Source organism: Rhea americana, unplaced genomic scaffold (genome assembly GCF_003343005.1).
Source record: "Rhea americana isolate MKP2758 unplaced genomic scaffold, rheAme1 scaffold_93, whole genome shotgun sequence".
NCBI lineage: Eukaryota > Metazoa > Chordata > Aves > Rheiformes > Rheidae > Rhea > Rhea americana.
The window spans coordinates 1703362-1722012 of record NW_028187122.1 but is presented as its reverse complement, the minus strand read 5'-3'; the positions used below and the strand labels follow the sequence as shown (position 1 = coordinate 1722012).

Sequence of the window (18651 nt, the reverse complement as noted above, 5' to 3'; positions counted from 1 at the left end):
TCTCAAACATTACAATTAGACATCAGCACTATCATTATCCCCAAAATTCCAGGTAGAGCCTGGCAGGCGTGCCTGCATTTTCCTTACCTGGCTGCATGCCACAACTGTTATCTCAGGCTGAAATTGTCCCCAGTAATAAACCAAGATACACATGGAGTAACCTTTTCACATAGTACTATCTTTTAAACATACCTGTTTCATAAACATATTCCTTGACTCCAAGAGTAGAATTTAGCCAGTCACATAAATAAAGCAGTGCTCTCTCACACACTTTTGTCATGCTAACAAGTTAGTTAGATGAAAGACAGACAAGAAACTGCATTTCCCCAGCCTCCCAATGGAAAAAAAAGAAAAAAAGAAAAAAGGCTTATTTCCTAGACAGAGATTATACACCAATTAACATCACTGGCTGTTAGGGTGGCCACACAATGCATATAACAAATTCAAGCATGTCATCAGCATCCACACCAAATGCAATAAGGAGGAAAACAAACCTTTAAAAAGAGGGGGAGAAAGTCCAGCAGCCTTCTCTTTTGCTCCTCTGGGATGAGAAACGGAGCCACCTGTTCATACTCCACAAATTGTCTCACTAAAGTCTCCCACTGGAGGGTATGGCTCTGGGGCAGCCTGTCCTCGCTGCCAGCATCCCGTCCTGGCACTTCTGCTTTGCCTCCCTCATCAGAGCTTTGCTCTTGCTGTTGTGCTTTGGCAGGTGAATCCTCAAGCTGCTGCATGAGTTCTGCTGCTTTGTCCATGCTGAAACACACTTCAAGTTAAAAAATACTGCATTATTTATTGGTAGCATCACCCCCCATCATCTCATTGTGCCACGAAACAAGGCACTGACAGCCTTGAGCATTGGAGCTGGGGAGTTTAGAAGCACAGAAATGCTGGCAGCTACTATTTCTTCCTCTGCTTCTAATGGCTAAGCACTCTGTTCCTGAGCAAGAGCATCACTACACTTGCAATCACATGAAGGCTCTCTTTCCCACGAGATGTGCCTGTATATGCTACACAACTCATCTGGCCTTTGGTAGGACAAATTGATAAACCAAGGTAGAAAAATTGGGTTCTAGCCCCATCTTTACCGCTAAGCCAGATACTCTCTCCATATCTCAGTCTCCCCTACTGTAAAACAGAAATTGTAATTATGACCAACATTAGATTTGCAACAGAACAGCACTATTCAGGAGCAAGGTTACACATTTTGTTAATTATGGGTGCCAAACTAAGCTGCGTGTCTCTCACACAAGGGACCTGGAGCAGGGAGCAAGCACTGGCTGGAGATGTTGGCTGGAATGGAAGCTGTGAGGACAAGCAAAGGATTCCACCTTGGCTTGGATGTGCTGGCCCAGATTGGTAGCAACACTCAGCTCTTCTGTCCTGCACAGCTCTATTCAAAAGGTAAGTACTTTCACTACAACGCTACCTGTTTTGTTCATTCTGTAAACTGAGTTGAATATGCTTTCGTAAAGGACCAAGGTGCTTTTAGCAGCCTGATTTCCATCAATATCAAACTTACTATGGGACCACCTTGTATTACAGGTGGAGGAATCTTTCTAGTATCCTCATTTCCACCTCATGTCTTCTCATCTAGTTCTCAGTCCTGAATCCACAGTCTTCTGGAAGGTCATTGACTCAGCTCGGTACCACAGCAACTCTACTCCTCTGCCATAGCCAGCCCTCTGTGGCCTCACTTTGCTACTCAGAGCCTACACAATCACACCACTTAAATCAGTAGAAATTGAGCTTTTCCAGTTTCCCAGTCTCCAACAAAATCAGCCATATGCTGTTTAGTGTCTAGGACACAGTCTGACTACTCAAAATTCAGGGATATGACCTCTAGAAACTATCACAGCATAGGCAGGCAGCTGGGGTATTGTTACCAAGCTGAACACAGCTCACTGCTTTACTCGACCAATTTATTGTCTTCTAAGAACCTAAAAGAACCTTCATCATTACACTTCCCTCAAAACACAAAAGCAACAGTATTCCTCTTTCCCTACAGTGCTCCTTGCTCACCATTTTAGTGTATCAATAAAAATGCCAAAAAGCAGTGTAATTCAGACAAGTCAGTCCTCCTACATCAATACACACATCCAGGTTTGGGAATTACAAGCCAACAATAGTACATTTGGGATTCTCTGCCTTCACCATCCATCAGCTATGCAGCTTGCTTACTGCTTGCACTCTGCCCATTATATGCCAGATGAACCAATTTCACTTCCACATTCAAGCAGCAGCTCTGAAGTGAAGAGGATGACACCACCTTAGCACTGCACACCAAAATACCTGCAGTGAACAGACAGTCCCAGCAGACATCTACCCTGGATGTGAATGCTGATCCTCCACACACCAGTGGATGGGAACTTACTCTACCATAGTCCATACTCCACTCATCATTAGGAGATAGAGAAGATTCTGATCAGACTCTAGGAGTGCCAGTCCAGAGCTGCCCACCTCAAGGTGGCTGCTGTTGTTTTAACAGATAATTGAGGAAAACAACAAAGCCTCGTGGGCAGAAGTAGTATGATGACCGTGCCTCCGTGAAGTAAACAGGAAGACTCTGTTCCTCATGACTGTGTGGGAGGGATGTTTGTCATACGCTATACTTAGCCATGGTACAGGACATTAGCCCACTTGAGTCATCACCAAGCTGTACATTATACTGGGAAAGCCTGGGTAATATTTTATGGAAGTCAGTAAGAGTATAGTTCAGAGTCACTATTTTTTAGGAGGCTGCTGTCAAAACCCAAATGGCATGCTGCTCCTGGAGGAACCCTCTCATTTTGGAAGCTACTCTGCTAAGCCTAAATCAATGCTATCAGGAAGAGCATAAAATGTCAGTATTTCTTCCTTTTTAAGATCTGACTTGGTGAACCTCTATTTTAACAAGTAACCCACACTCCTACCCAATTCCTAGATTCGTGTTCATTCGTGTAAGAATCGTGTAAGATTGATCATTCGTGTAAGAATCTCAACATTCTTTGCAGAAGCAGACATTTTACAGATGGGGAAACTGAGGCATAGAGATATTAACAGAAGTATTTACAGTTTTCAAAACCAGCAGCTGAGCAATCAGTGGCACTGCTTGAAGACAGGCAAATGTGTTTATCAATTTTGTCTTCTATTCATGATTTACTTAGTAGGCCTTTCTTACTGGTTACACAGCTAAGGTACAGCAAGGCTGGTTACTCAACAAATTCTCAGGATATGAAGCTATGTAATGAGTTACTACAGACAGCATTGTCTTATCTTCCCCTCTCCACAGAAACTATTAAAGCCAGGTATACACATACACACAAAAATTCATTAATGGAGACTTAATTGTAATAGACTATGTAATCTTCACTTTCCTTTCAAGTACATCTGGAGATTAAAGACTTCCACGTACACTCAAATTTCTTAAAATCTATTTCACTATTTACTCCAACAGTCTGGACTACACGAGGCATATTAGACTAAATATCAGACCCAAACATTAATCTGTTCTCTGCATTTGCACTATCTGCTTTAAATATTCCTTTGCCTAATGGCTTTTTCTTGCATTTACAGTTTCATTTAGCCTTTAAAATCCTTTGTACTTTCTATTCCTCTTGGAGGATAATTACTCTCCTGGACCAATCAGCACGTCATAGACCCAGGATCTGAGATTTTGGTATTAAGGATAGCTTAGATATTTTGGAAATGTCTAATCTGTTGGCTCCCTATCACATCCCACCACTTGTCCTGATCTATAGGGTAAATTAAAGGCTTGTTTCAGTTCTGGTAAGTTATAAATATCAGAATGATGCAAAAAGTCTAACTAATAAAAAGACTTATTAGTGAAAATATATCAAATAAACTGAATGCTATCGTTCGAAAAGTGGTATCAGTTAACAAAGAGGAAGTGGAACTTACTCATGTATCTTCCCTTTTGTTCTAAATGAAGTCTGTGTGAAATCACACTACAACATGGCTAGGCCTTTTCAGACTGGTAAGACAAAAGGGAAAGCTGGCCTGACCAAAGCTCACAGGAGCACAGGCGGGGTGCTTACTGGCTGAAAAAGCATGATTTATTTTTTAATTACTCATTTTTAATCAAGAATTAATTGTATTTACTTAGGATTAACTTCTTCAGCAGTCCAGAGACTGATCCCATCCATTCCAGCTACAAAATCCCAATTTGCACCAACATCAAGAAATTCATTTATGTGTTAAAATTGTTTGTTACTAGGGAAGGGTCTCAGAGCAAGATGGTTGATTGAAACAAAATGAAGTCTGACAGCAAATTTTGCATTTTAGTCCTTTTAGTAAGCCCCTGGAAAAAAACGGTAATCTATACCCCAACACTCTAATAACTGTCAGAAACTGGTTCACATCATCCCAAAATTCATTGGGTGATGCCTCCTTGTACTTCCTTCCCCTCCTTGGCAGCCAAGCTAAGTCAGTTCTCTAAACAGTCATGCCAGTCGATCTTTTTAGATGAGTGGAGCGACAGGGACTCCACCATCTCCCAAGGAAAGCTATCCAATGTCATAACTGATAAAAGCACTCCACAGAATCTCCTGGGTTTTTTTTCTAGAATCAGTTTCTTCCTAGTAACTCTGGTTCTCCTCCACTTCAGCCTTTCAGTTTGTCTCTCTCTCCTTGTGGCTCATACCGTTCTGTGCTCATAGGTGGCAATGATAGCACCTGAGAAACAACACTGCGCCAGGCCCTATCCACTTACTCTTTTCAGTCTTTGTCTTTCCTAATCACCTTTGTCCTTCTCCCCCAAGCTCCCCCTGCTTTTTATATATTATTTGCGCCTTACAGTCCTATGCTTAATGATCAAACTTGAGATACTATTTCATGAAGTAAGCCTAAAAAAGACACCAAAAAGATTTACACTTCGACATCACACTATTTATCTTCCCAAATGTAAGGACTTCAATGAATTAAAAAAAAAAAAGTTATAAAATTCAACTCCCTACTTATTCTTGCCAGATCTATTTGAGTGTAATTTCTTTGGGGAAGGGACTATCTCTTCCCAAATTCTGGCACAGCACTCTATACAAGAGCCTTGAACCAAGCACTGACAAAGTGCAAAAGCAGGGAAGTTTTAAAAGACTTAACACTTAGAGAGGGTTGAGTACTGTTCAAAGAACAAATCTCAGTTCAGTAGGACATAAGCCATTTTTCAGAAACGTTAACTACTCTGTTCCAGGTTGTTACAAGGAGGTAGGACACCATTACTACCAGAGGAGTTCAGAGGAGTTGCATTAACTCACAGTTGGGCTTAATTTGTTCAAGCATATTTTCATTTTGAGTAAAACTCAGTTGGACAAGGCAAAGCAAGACCTGGCAAATCATTAATTTAGTCTCAAACACTTAGCTGCATTTCTTTTTACCTTTGTTTGAAGAATTTTCCATGCAGTCCAAAAGCAGTGATAAAACTGAATCATCCTCTTTCTTGTGCACTCAATTTTCATTTTGTCCGTTTTAAAAAATAACTTCTAAATAGCTAATGGGGAACAATTTCCACTCTATTTACACTGCATGCGCCCTTACTGTAGCCAAGAAAAACAGATATTGGACTTGTTTTTGAGGTGTAAAATAACACCCTCAGGTCAAAACCAAACAGAATATGTCCAGTTAGCCATGGACAACACAGTTGTAACAAATAACCACAAAGGAACAAGACCTTGACAGTTCTAATTGTCCCCAAACAAAGGCTTATGAGACAAGGGCACGCACTTACACCAAATCAAACAAATCTCCAGTAGCAATAGATGTACCCCTTAGACCTGCAATTCTATCATCATCTCTAAAACAAAGGATCCAGGCAAACCCCTGCTTCTTCTTCCTCTCTATGGCATAGTTTGGGACAAGCATTCACTGAAATCTTTGCTGTTTGAAAATGATTTTGTCACAAGAAACCAATTGCAGGATAATACCTGCAGCTTCCTTGTACAATTCAACACTTCCTCCCTCTTGCTTTCATACCTGTGCTCCTAGTTTCAGCAGCTCCTGTTGCAGGCAATAACCACGTCCAGAGAAACTGGCTTTATTGCTTCTGTCTTACTAGGCATCTTGGTGCACCCAGCAGCTCCCACTCTGCTCTTTAAACTTTCCACTGTGAATCACTTGATGAGCTGCTGCACTTACTTCCTGAAGAAAGCAGAAGTGGAGAAGAGCAAATGAACCACATGTTCAGGTCCTGCCAAGTACTCAGAGCAGTTCAGCTGATGCGTGAAGCTGGTGGGCAGGGCATGCCTCTCCCTGGGTCAAGAGAAACTAAGTAGATTCCTTTGCATCACACTCACAAAGAAAAGGTGCCTTTTTTCTTTTTTTGAATTCAGAGTGTACCAAATTACTGGAGGAATTCACCACCTCAAAGCTCATGTTCTCTGTGCAGTCTGTGCACACAGAACAGGCAACACCTCAAGTACCTTCCCCAAACGCAGTGTTCTTGAACTAAACACATGCAAACACTGAGGTGAATGGTGAGTCCTTGGCCTCCCTGTTGAAACGGCTGAGGCAGCTGCTCAGGGATCAAGAGGCAGGCAGGCACGGCACGCTCCACTGACACCATAAGGGAGCCTAAATTAACTAGGGGGCTGGGGAAAGACGACTTCTCTGGCCGTTTGCTTTTTTTATTCTTTCTAATGACACACTTCTGAAAGGCTTTATGATCGGTTTTGAAGCAGAGGTGAGGATTAAGCATTTCTAGACAGGAAATTCAGGTGTTTCCTAAACTGCTTCTCCCAGAGAATTTTACAGTGACCTTGAGAATTAGTGGGACTATACTGTTACAGTGACTGCAACCTAAAGGGATTTTATTCTAAATATTTAAAGCCATCTGCTTTCTGTTAACATTTACTCAACTCAAATGCCTGACAAAGTATTCGAGAGAGAGAGAGAACAAACAAACAAAAATAATAATTAAAAAAAAAAAACTTTCCCTTCCAGCTAAACTAGGGCAGTATTCAGACTGGATGCTCCTGATGCTTCCATAGGTAAAAGAAGCAAGTTTCCAAGGAACGGATTTCACTGTTGGACTGAGGTTAAGAGAAAGACAGGAAAATGATTGCCTATACACCTCAGGGACCTTTCTCAATGCAGCACACAACATTCTCAGGGGATTGCTCTTATTTGTGACTGCAAAAAATGTATTTCCCAAAAGGAAAATCAATGATAAAGTGAACAGCAAAATCACAGGCTTGTCCTTACGCAGATTATACAAGGAACTATGCAGCTCTATAACTTTGGAAAAAAACAGAAATGCATCTCTTTGATCATGAGGAAAAACACTGTACTCCAGGCTGTACAGACAGCAGCCTCAGGTTGTCCAGGATTTGGAGAATATTAGCTAAACTAAGTATATCTGCACAGTACTTTTCAAGCAGAGACAAGCCGACACTCCAAGCCAGGCACACGTGCAGTGGCTCCGGTGAACATGACACTGAGGCCTCTCAGACGAGAGCTTCACTCTTGGCTGAGCTCAGTGCTGCTACAAGACCTCTGGACAGCAACTGAGAACGTGGAGAGCAAGCTCATGCTGCCTGCAAAAGGCTGTTCCAACATACCTACTACTTTTTTGCCTTAGGCTATTCAAATACTAGCCGAGACTCTCCCAGGCTCAATCTTGCCAAAACCACAGTGGTAGGATGTATGACAGAAGCACAGAGATGCAGAAGAGCGTATCAATACTATTCCAGAGAGAACATCATTGTTTTCCCTTTCCTAGCTCAAAAAGAAGCCTAAACATTAACTACTGCTGTTCCATTCCCCCTTTTTAGTGTCAGCTTAAAACCACAAAACAGAAGGTCAACTGCTGCCACCCCTACATGCTGTTTGATCAGAGGTTTATTTCCCAGGAGCCTTCTCCTGTCCAGGTGGAGCCCCCCCACCCCAAACACACACTGCATGCTGTCAGGATTCCCACAGTCACAAGCAGACTTTGAACTCATTCTGCAGACTATGTAACTTTTCTTTTTCATTCTGCTCTTACTCCTGTTGGGGCTGAAAGACCAGAGCTTTACCCCGCTCCCACTTCATCTTCGCTTCACTGAAGCAAAACAGCTTTAACCAAATTATCTGTAGTAAAAATAACACAAGGGCTAAAGAAAAGCTAATAGCTAATGCAGTGGGAGGCTCTGCTACAGCTCCTTTTGTCAGTTTGGGACATTTATTTAATAGCCCTTTGCACCACACCTCCACTTACAAAAATGGGGAGAACAATCCTGCCTTTTCTTAGTCTTTTTTTCCTCCAGTCTTGCAGATAAAAGCATGTCTCCTACACCATTACATACACATAGGGTACCTAGTTCAAGGGAACCCTCCTCTTGGTTGAGATTTCTAGGAATTATGCTAATAACCTCCGGGACGCAGGAGCTAGCTCTACCAACACCAGCTACAAACTGCATTTTAAATAGATCCTATATGGCCTAGTGAAGACAGGACTTCCCACTGAAGCTGCCCAAAGTACCCCAGACACTCACAGATGGTATCAAGTCTGACTGTGGTGCCATTCAGCCTTCAACAGAAGCAGCAAAGGGGCTGACAGCCTCAGGCCCCAACTACGAAGCAGGTACAAGGATTGAAATGAGCAATCTTGACCTTCCACCCTGCTCTAACCCCTGATAGTCCTTTTATATACTGTTATACTCCTAGTTATAACTAGTTATAACTAGTGCATAACACACTCACTATTGGGCTGAACATAGGGTATGCAGAGAACTGCCAGCTCTAGAGTCAGTGTTAACAGGCAGGCCTGGAGGGAGAGGGGTAGTCCTGAAGCTCTGTAGCCATTTCCATTGCTTCTAGTTTCTCAGAGCAATGTTCATCCAATCTGACCCAGAATTAGTACACTTTCAGGGATGGACAGCAAAAGTGGCCTTCCTTTTCAAGAAGTTCGGCACATCCCTCCCAGCACTGTCAAGAAAGTCACTCTAGATAACCCCTCCCCAGATACAAGCACCAAAGCTTGTATAATCCAGTGTGGCCACACTTCACTAAACTAGCTTTGAAGGTGTCCTCAGGCTGTTCACTACACTAGAAAGCAGGTCTTTCACAGCAAAGTACTTTAGTAACCAATATGACTAGAAAAAAAACAAAAGAAAATAAATTTCTCCCTGGCTCTGATCCTAGCACAGCTAGCTCCTTCCTCCCAGGCTCAGACAGCTTAGCAGTCACAACTAAGCAACACTGGGCTGCCTGAGGCTAGGAGCTAGAGATAACCACAAGGTCCACCTGTCTTACAGGCTCAAATAATGTGCTTTATATCCATTTTAATTAAATTTCTGTCTCTTTGTCACTCCAACTTCTACATATAAGTGAAAAAAAAAATCTGTTTCACACCTCTACAGTAGCAGTATCACCCATACCATGGTATCTTAGTGGTCCTGGACAGCTAGAAGCCTTGGCACTTCTCCAGCTCGAGGCTTTCAACCACTGCAGATTTTTCCTGAAATCCAATAACTTGCAGTACATTTCAGTTTCATTAGATTTATCAAGTGGGCTGACTAGCTATACCCAGAGCAAATACATCCTCTGGCACTTGCTGCACAGCTGTTGCTGCCCAAGAAGCTAATAGTGCAGCAGAACTGCAAACACAAGGTGGGATGGAAGTTCATGAAGAGGAGGCTGTGCTCGTCCCTCCAGCAAGTCAACACAGGAAAGAAAAGACAGCTGTCATTGCCCAGGCAATACATTTTGCAATGTGCATTCATAATGTTTGATCTAGAGAAGAAAAAAGAAAGGTAAACACAAGTCCCATTCAGCATTGCAAAGCATCCAAACGTTGAGCCAGCTGCGGTTTTTTAGTCCTGGCTTTTCCTGTTACAATCCAGCTACTTTCTCTCCTAAAAAGAAGAACTGGACATTGAATCACTTTTCATTTATTTAACAGAACAAGGGGAAGTTGTTCCGTTTCAACCCCCCTCTGCCTTTTCAATGGGGGAAGTGATAGTGAGACTGTAGGCAGGCAATGCAAAAACTTAAACCACCTGCTTCACTATCGTTTTCAGTCACCAACATTTTCTCAGCAAGCTTTTGAAATACGCACGGAAAGAGAAGTTCCCCTCAACAGCAAACCTCTTTGAAAAAGTGACTCACCTGAAACAAAAGGGGTCCCCAAGCAAAGGGCCACCAAGCTGCAGCCCCGCTGCTCTGCCCTCACGCCACGGGCCTCTTGCGCCGGGCCGTGCTGCGACCCAGCCAGCACTTCCCACGCCATGGCCGTGCCCCATGCCCGTGGGCAGCAGCTGCCTGCCCCCACCGGGACAGGGCTGAAGTGCTGGAGCAGGAGCGGGGCGCTTCCCCAGGCACCCCATCAGCCGCCCTCCGACACGCGCAATCCCCATCGCACCAGATTCCCCTCAGGTAAAAGTGTTTCATTAGAAGTTAGAACAAAAGCCCCTCTATCTTCAAAAATCCTGCAAGTTAAAATGGGCTTTGCCCCATAACCTATGCTTCACCTTAAGCAAGAACGAACAAGAGTAAACCCAAGCGCCTTGGTATTAAGGATGTCAGGCCAGAGCGCTGGTTTTCAGCCTTTTCCGATCCATGCAATCGTAAAGTAGTTTCCTGTGAACCCTTATGTAGCTCAGGCCACTGCTGCTAAACCTGTTTTCTGTTACCTTTTGCGTATCTTTTAGAAGTAGTCAGCAGTAGGAAGGAGGGGAGGAAGAAAAACAGCATATATATATGTGTGTGTGTGTATATGTATACATATATGTATATATATATATATAAAATCACAGAGAAACTCTAAACAATTTTAATCAACTAATTTTTAGTGCTGTGCATAACTAAATACCACCAAAATTATTCCTGAGTTAGTCAAACAATGCCAAATGATTAAAAAAACCCCATACATTTACAATTTGTTTTGGAACAAAGGATAAAATATTCTCTCTTTAAAGTAGCAGAATCAAACATTTTGATCTTAGTGCAATATCTCTTTCCTCTTTTGTCTCCAAAAGAGAAACAAAAGAGTCAGAGAATCAGAAAGCTCTTCTGGGGAAGTTATTTTCATTAAATACCACCTACTGACTGGAAAAGTGCTCGAAAATTTTTAGGCAGCTTGATTCAACACTGGCCTTCCAAGTGGAAGGCATGTTAGCCTGATGAGACTGAGGATGGCAAAATGCAAATGCAAGATACAATAGCATACTATTTCCCTTCCTCCCCCCCCCCNCAACACACACACCTTAGGTTACCTTTCTACTGCTGGACACACAGCAATGAATTGTTTTCATGAGTTTGAGTTAGGTGTAATGAAAGGATCCCAATACAGAAGTCCTCCAGCAAAATGTTTACAAAATACAATTAGAAAGATAGAACTGAACACACTTTTTTTAAAGTTTCAGAAATCAGCCCTTATCCCTTTTTAACGCCCCTCTTTGCTCCCTACAAGGACATTCAGTAGCTTGCACAGCCAAGTATCATCTTCTTGGAGGAATCCTGAAGTTCAAGTTAAACAAATTAAGCACAATTCTTGCAACACAAGTGTGAGAGCAATCTTTTTTCCATCTCTGGCTTCTCCTCTACTACTTCCCCCCCTCCCTTTTCCAAGTTCCACTTCTATTTATAAACTCCTGCTCCCAACCTTGAACTCCTGTAAGCTGCACTCCCAGTGAGACTGTGTGTGTCCAGGCTGCTTTCCCACAGCGATAACCACTCAGGTACTTTCCAGAGCTAATAATTGCACTTAACGAGCTGTCCCACCCTATTCTTGCCTAAACCTAGCTTTTCTGCTAGTCTTCTAGCTCTCTGAACTAGTCTCATCTATGTTCCTCTTTTCCTGAGGAAGGACTGCTTTTAGGATGCTCAGATGGCTCTGTTCTAGGCTGGTAAGTGTACCTAATTTATAGTCAGATTCTGCATTACTGGTTTCTTTTCTGCTAAGAACTTGGCCTATAAGGATTCACAAAGTTACTACTGCTCAGCAGAGACATAATACTACAGATGGAATTAAACCCTACTGCTAAACAGGTAGAAATACATTGTTAGAGAAGCAAAGTCAGGTATCAGTCTTTAACTGCACGGTCATTTGGTATATTATTTCACTGTACACAGCAGACTTTGAATATGCAGCTTTGCAGGAGAGGCTGCTACCACATGGAGTAAAGGAGGAACTGGTGACAGAATGCAATAGTTACCTCGCAGAGAAGTTCACTACAAGAGGGAAATGCAACAGGCTCCTCAGCAGCTATTTGCCAGATGGGAATCCCTTTTGCTGTGATACCTTCCCAAGGCTGTGGGGCAGTGGCTCAGAGCTGACAGTTCAGCAGATTCCTTCTGGAAGGCTGTGTAGCAGGGTGCCAGTCCATACACTGGGGCTCTGGGGTCTTCTCTTCCCAGAAGATTTGCCTCTCTGAGTGAAGGAATGTAAGTGGCAGGCCTCACATGGAAGTCTAAGGAGGCTTATGCAGTAATAAGAGTTGTTAAGCTGCAGAAAAACAGGCAAACACCAGTCATGAGGTGTAACTTAATTTTTTTCCTAGCTCAGTGCCCCAGTCACTACATAATACTGAGGGATGTACAGCTGCTTCTGACTTGAACAAAGCAAAAGGTATTATGGGTGTACCTTGTAAAAATCTGGGACAAAAATATATTCAGTATGTAATCCACAGGGTTTATGTCTCCTTTGTACAAACTTTATAGTAACAAATTAATCTCAGAACCTGTGCTGCAAACATCAGCAGAGCAACCAACAGCAATGCAAATTTCAAAGTCTGTCCCGTGGTTTTATTTTACACAATTGGACGAACAGCTCAGAGATGGGCTCGTTCTTAAAAGCCATCCTAAATGCACAGATGATTAGGGTAATTAAATAAGTAACATGGTCTGTAGGCCAGGTTCTAGTGGTATTTTTATTTCTATTTAAGAGCTTATCCTTTCCCATTTTCATTAATCTTTTTAACTCCATTTTTATTTCTTATTTTCTGAGCCAAAATGAGAAGAGATAATAAAGGCAAATTCAGAAAGCTTGCCTTTCTCCCATACGGGCGTTCTTGCAAGAGATACTCAGAGTTCTTCCTTTCTCAGCTATTTTGTCTATACAGACATAAAGACCCAGCTCTATTTTACAGCCTTTCAGCACCCTGCCCAGCTAGACACGACCTGGCCCGTGGGTCTCGGAGGTAACATCAGCAAGGTCCGTTCCGAGCAGCTCCGGGTGCCGCGAGGCGACAGTGCGGCACAGGGACTTCCAAAAGCAGTGGAAGTTGTGCACGGCTGCAGCAAGGCAGTTTATTTCCATATCATAAATGCTGCTTCTATCACTTTTCCTCAGCCCATCTTAAATAGCGAGACAGGAGAGCACATCATAGTATAAAACACAATGTTTTTCCTTTCCTGGCTTATTACTTTCCGTGCTTTGAGCTTTTTTAAGATTCCATTTTCCAGCACCAGCCAAAGCCTCTAGCACTAACAGATTTCAGCCGGGCACCCAGCAGAGAAGCCGCTCGGGAAATGTTGTTCTGTTCTAACCATCCCACATCATGGGCACAGGTCAAAAAAAGATGCCAGCATGGAACAGAGCAGATAAAGTGTAGATGAAAATAGAGCTTAGTAGGGAAGCAAGCTACTTTAAAATTTTATCAGTTTCGGCAAATAGTTTGAGGGAGAAAAAAACAGAAGACTTAAAATAAAATTTCTTCAGTATTTTCAAAATGAAACTAGTTGACATTTTGCTTTGAGGAAGCATTTTTCATTTAAACAATAAGCAAAAATTAAAAGAAAAGGCTAAATACGACAATATTTTGAGTCAAATGTCATTTTGTGGAAGCTAACCCATAATGATATTTTTTGGAGGTTATATGTTTGTTTTATCAGAAAAACCTATTCACAAAACTGAAGAGTTCAGTTCTGTCTCTGTAAACTGAGTAATAGAGTTCCGCAGTGTATGTTATTTCTCTCCCAAGCAGTAAATTCCCTGCAGTAACCCAAACTCAGGAGCTGTCCACCTAATGATTTAGAGCCATATATTTTTGTGAGGTAATATTTCTGACTTTTAAATGCAGTATCTTTGCAGTCTTGTAACACTGCAGCAGCTGTGATTTGGTAAACACGGACAACCTCCACGGGAGATTGTATTAGAGAAGACATTCATATAATACACAGCTGAATATTCCAAATAGGTCTGCTCCGTTTACTAGTGTAGGGAGAGGAAGTATTTGTCATCTCAAGAAATGGGAATGAAAGAAATGTTGATTACCAGAATTTTAAGACCATTTGTCAGGATTTTGTCTGCTCTGACAGAGTGCTGATTTTAAAAGGCTATGACCCCAAAATGATTTTTTTCCATGAAAATAATGAAAAATATGATGAAGTATTTGTTTTTTAATTGACAATATCAATTATATTTTGATCAAAAAACATTTTCAGGCCACATTCTTGTTTACTAAGTAAAACTCCTTGTGCTGAACAGCCATCTTATAAAATATTTTTCTTCCGTTTATCTGGAAGATCAGTATTACTATCTCCATTTTGCAGGCTGGGAAACAGTGACATCACATATTGAAGTGACTTGCCCAAGGCCACAGCACCAGCCAGTGACAAAGCCAGGGATATTACTCAGGCCTCCAAGACCCAAGTCCAGTGATTACTAAATAAACAATTCATTAGTAATTAAGACTATTTTAATTGCATTCTTTTCTCTTCTCTTAAAAAGACTTGAAAAAACTCTGTGTTAAAATTACAATACTGTTGAAATTTTTGGCTCACTTCATTTTTCACCCATCCTCCAGTTTTTACCCTAGTTTCATTTTGAATCAGATCTGCAGAAATGACTATATTTTTCCCTGAGACAGCAGAAGAGATGTTCCTGAGGATGCCAGTCTCGGTCCCTAGTGTCTAAAATATGCATGTGCTGCTCTTTGGCTCCTGCCGCTAAAAGAAAAGGAAAATAATCCATTCTGCAGAGATGACATTTAAATTTTAAATAATGCATTTCTGTATCTCCTCTCTGAATCAAGAATCTCATTGCTTCTAGGCCCATGGATGGCACAAAGAATAACTGATTGCCTACAGCTGCTTACAGGTGCATTGCAGTCACAGTTCTCAAAGGTGCAGGGAATGTTTGGGGGAGGAGAGGGGAAGGGATGGGAAACAAAGGGAAAAGATCAGTGGTCTCTCCAGACTGTCCACAAATATCCAAGCACCTCACCAGACAAGTTTTTTGAAAGATCTGATAGAGAGCAGGCTGATGCTAGCAGTCTGCTCATATAACAGTCTGCAACATATAACCGGAGGCAAAACCACACAGACAATACAACTGGAATCAAACACCTGGGCTGGACAGGGTATCTAACTGGGATTTAGTCACATAGCTTCCTTTGACTCAGAAGTTTGTATTGCGCACGCAAAGCATGGAACCTCAAAATCCAGTGTGAAGTACTACAGTAACCATGTGTTTTGATGTTAGGCATGAGTCATCTCACTGGTTTCAGAAACACTATTCTCATTATTTGTGGAAAGTAGTTGCTGAAGTGCTTTTCTGTATTGAAATCAGGAGTCAAACTCAGGGAAATTCAGAATGTGTCATATAGAGAATTTCCAAGAGACACAGCATCCATTTGAGGGAGGCAGTGGAGAAGGAAAGGCCCTCAGCCATTTCCTTGATAATTTTTTTTTTTGGGGGGGGGGGGGGCAGTCTGTTATGCATGTGATGGTCTGACAAAGCAATGAGAGAAAGGTAACATTTCTTTTCAGAGAGAAAGGTAGCATTTCACTAGACCAGCAGGTATAGCTGCAGAAAATAGACAGGCAGAGGAAAAAAGGATTTGTCTGTCTGCTTCCGTAACAAAACTGTTATCTAGGCACCAATTTAAGACAGGTAGGGGTTGCCTGTATAGCAGGCACCCATCCTACATGAAGTTTCTCTTTGGCCTTTGAAAGACGAATCAATTACAGTACTCTGAGCAACTCTGTCTCAGTAATCCCATGTTTGCCTTTAATACACAGGAAAACTGTTTGCAGACAACATTTGATAGTAATGCAATAACAGAGCCAATTCCTGCTATTCAAGGGGATGTATAGTCTCTACTGCTGGAGTTACACAGGACAGAAAATGCATAAAGGAAAAAGAAAACTAGGATTATGCATTGGCTTGCTGTTTTTGATACTTAGTCTAGAATCTTTGGATTTGAGATTTGTTATTTAGGAGCACTTTTTCATTCAAAACATAAGTCTTGCCTGGCTCCAATGAAGATCATGAAAATGTATCAGAAAACACAAAGCTGGAATTCTTTGTCAGGTGATTCAGAATTGTCTAAGCTTGCTTTCTTTTTTGTCACTGCTTCAGTTGTGCTGCTTAAGAACTCCTTGTAGGTGAGACATTACTGAGATTTTGCTTCTCTCAGTGCACACCCTTCATATGGTCAGAAACCACCACATTTGTAGCAAGAACAGAAAAGGGCACATCTTTAACATTTAAATTTTTAAAAAATAATACGAAGTCTGATCTACTGTCTTACCTACTATCAAAAAGAGCAAGTAATTCAAGATGCTTTTGCAGGTCATTTAAGTAAAATATTTATTACTTCTACTCACAGGGCCCTTTTGTGAATGAAGTCAAACAATTTTGAGGTGGTTCTTAAAGCAGTAGGAGGCATCTTTGCAGAGGTTTACTTACATTTTATGCAAGTTCACCATTGCAGAAGAGGAACAAAAATTAAAGGCATATTTGGCTGTCAGCATTATCTCTGCTCGGTAAGCCTCCTGCCACTCCCCAGTCTATAGCTGCTGTATTAGCCTTCTCTCAGCAAAGAGCTGCTCTCTGGAGGTTCACTCTTACATCCTGAAGTAAAAGATGAATGCTCCTGACCTACTTATGAAGTCTGACTGCACAGATTAATTTCTGTGTTTATTTTTTCTATGCAAAAACATTCAAAATTACAGTTTCTGCCTTATGCCTTGTTCCTGAATGTACTCCCATGAGATCATACTTCTGTCTTGTCTCAATAATCTAGAAGTGTTTGGCATATTCACCACCTCCTCTGGGAAGCACTATTATTGCCCAAGACACTATTAAGTTTATGTGGTTTCTTTGTTTTCAGCCAAATCCAAAGAAATTGCTCCAGTTCTTATCTCTTGGCCCAAGATAATCCCCAGACTAGAAATTATTTCTGAACCATATTTTTTCCCTAAAAGATCTTTGAGCTTCCAGTTGTTTCTAGAGCAGATCTGCAGCCTTTGCCATTGCACATCAGCTTGCCTGGTATTAGGCCACTTCTAAACAAGAAGAGGGGATTTTTTTGTGTTCCAGGTATTTCTTGCTCTGCCTGCTAAGAACTGCCAACAAAAGTACAGATTACTGGCAGCTGAGAAAAGCATCTTTTTTTACCTGGAAGAAAACAAATAGCACCATCATGAAGAAGTTTTGAATTAGTAAGCACTTAGTCTGGAAGCAAAAGTCATACCAGACTGAAATTCCTTCTGGTCATTAAATATGTGAATAATTGTCTACTGCCCAGTCTTCTTAAGCAAGAAAATCCCCACAGGTCCTACATACACATATATACATACTCTAGATTTCTCTGCAAAAGATAGTGCTGCTGCTGATACTGATCTGAGAGTTCCCACTATGGTCCTCGTTGCTTCTTTGAATCCTTCTCAATCAACTCCATTTTACATAAGAGAACAGATTTTAACCAAACAAAATATTGCAATCTCAACAAACTGAATCTGAATTTTAGTTGTATGCCAAAGTCCAGGGTGATTAGATCTTGGCTTTGATCCAGACCCATCTTACTGATGAGTAAAAACATATCAATCAGCTAGTTACAACAAGTCCTTGGCCTGCAAGTGGAAGCAGAAGATGAGGAGGAGGAAAAAAAGGATATACCATATAGCAATTGGTGGGTGACAGCATGCTGTGTGCAGCCTGGGGAAAATAGAGATCCATTCAGTGTGCCCCCCACACACACAACATACAAATTCAGCAACTTCACTGGCCCACACACTCTTCCGCCTCAAACACCCGACATGTGCTATAGCCTACAGCCATCAGCCTTGGTGCCAGCTGATGAATCACATCTTCTTTGATTGTCCCTGCTGCAATAGCTTCCTAGTTATCATTCTCTGTATTTAGATAGTACTTGCCAATCTCAGGTCTCAAGGCACTGCATGCAGGTGGGCAGGGCTGAACATCTTCCTTGTTACTACAGCAAAACAGTCAGCATCAGGGCTAGAGGCCTTGTTTCTATACTCTCCTCCAGTTTTCTAACCCCAAGGCCACATCACCTTCCTTTATTAGGAGTGCTTAGCAATCAATGGTAAACAATAGCTAGATGGCTTTTGTGTTTTCCAAATAGGTGGCAGGTGCTTAATGAGCACATTTGTTCTTGGATTCAGATAAGAGGCAGAGAGTAGCTCTTTTCTAGTTATTGATTAGTCAGCTGATTCCTATTTTCCAGTCCTGTAGAGGATTAGTGCTCTACAATACACAGCAGTGCTCTACTTAGAGCAGCACTGAATTAAGACAATGAGAGCAGTGGTTCCCAGCAAATAGTACTCATCTTGGTATTATCATCTTAAGCCATCAGGACCCCTTTTACCTCATATCAGTGAGTCCTAGGAGTCCCATTGGCTAGAGTTCAGCAGCTTCCCAAATCTCCGAGGAACCTGCTCAGCAGGGCTGTCTTTGGTATTGCTCTGGAACAGAAAAACCTCAGGTTA

General features: G+C 41.8%; 2 protein-coding genes across 3 annotated transcripts in view; one reads left to right on the top strand and one right to left on the bottom strand.

Moving 5' to 3' along the window:
* Window positions 1-755, bottom strand: part of WDFY4 (WDFY family member 4) — a 142009-nt gene extending 141254 nt beyond the window's left edge. For both annotated transcript variants that reach the window (XM_085324754.1, XM_085324753.1), the window contains exon 1: window positions 495-755. In XM_085324754.1, coding sequence (XP_085180880.1) covers window positions 495-755 — 261 coding nt within the window. The remainder of the gene's footprint in view (window positions 1-494) is intronic.
* Window positions 756-10199: 9444 nt separating this feature from the next.
* ARHGAP22 (Rho GTPase activating protein 22) overlaps window positions 10200-18651 on the top strand; it is a 171064-nt gene continuing 162612 nt past the window's right edge. Inside the window, exon 1 of the mRNA XM_085324804.1 lies at window positions 10200-10347. Within this exon, the coding sequence (XP_085180930.1) occupies window positions 10200-10347 (148 nt within the window). The remainder of the gene's footprint in view (window positions 10348-18651) is intronic.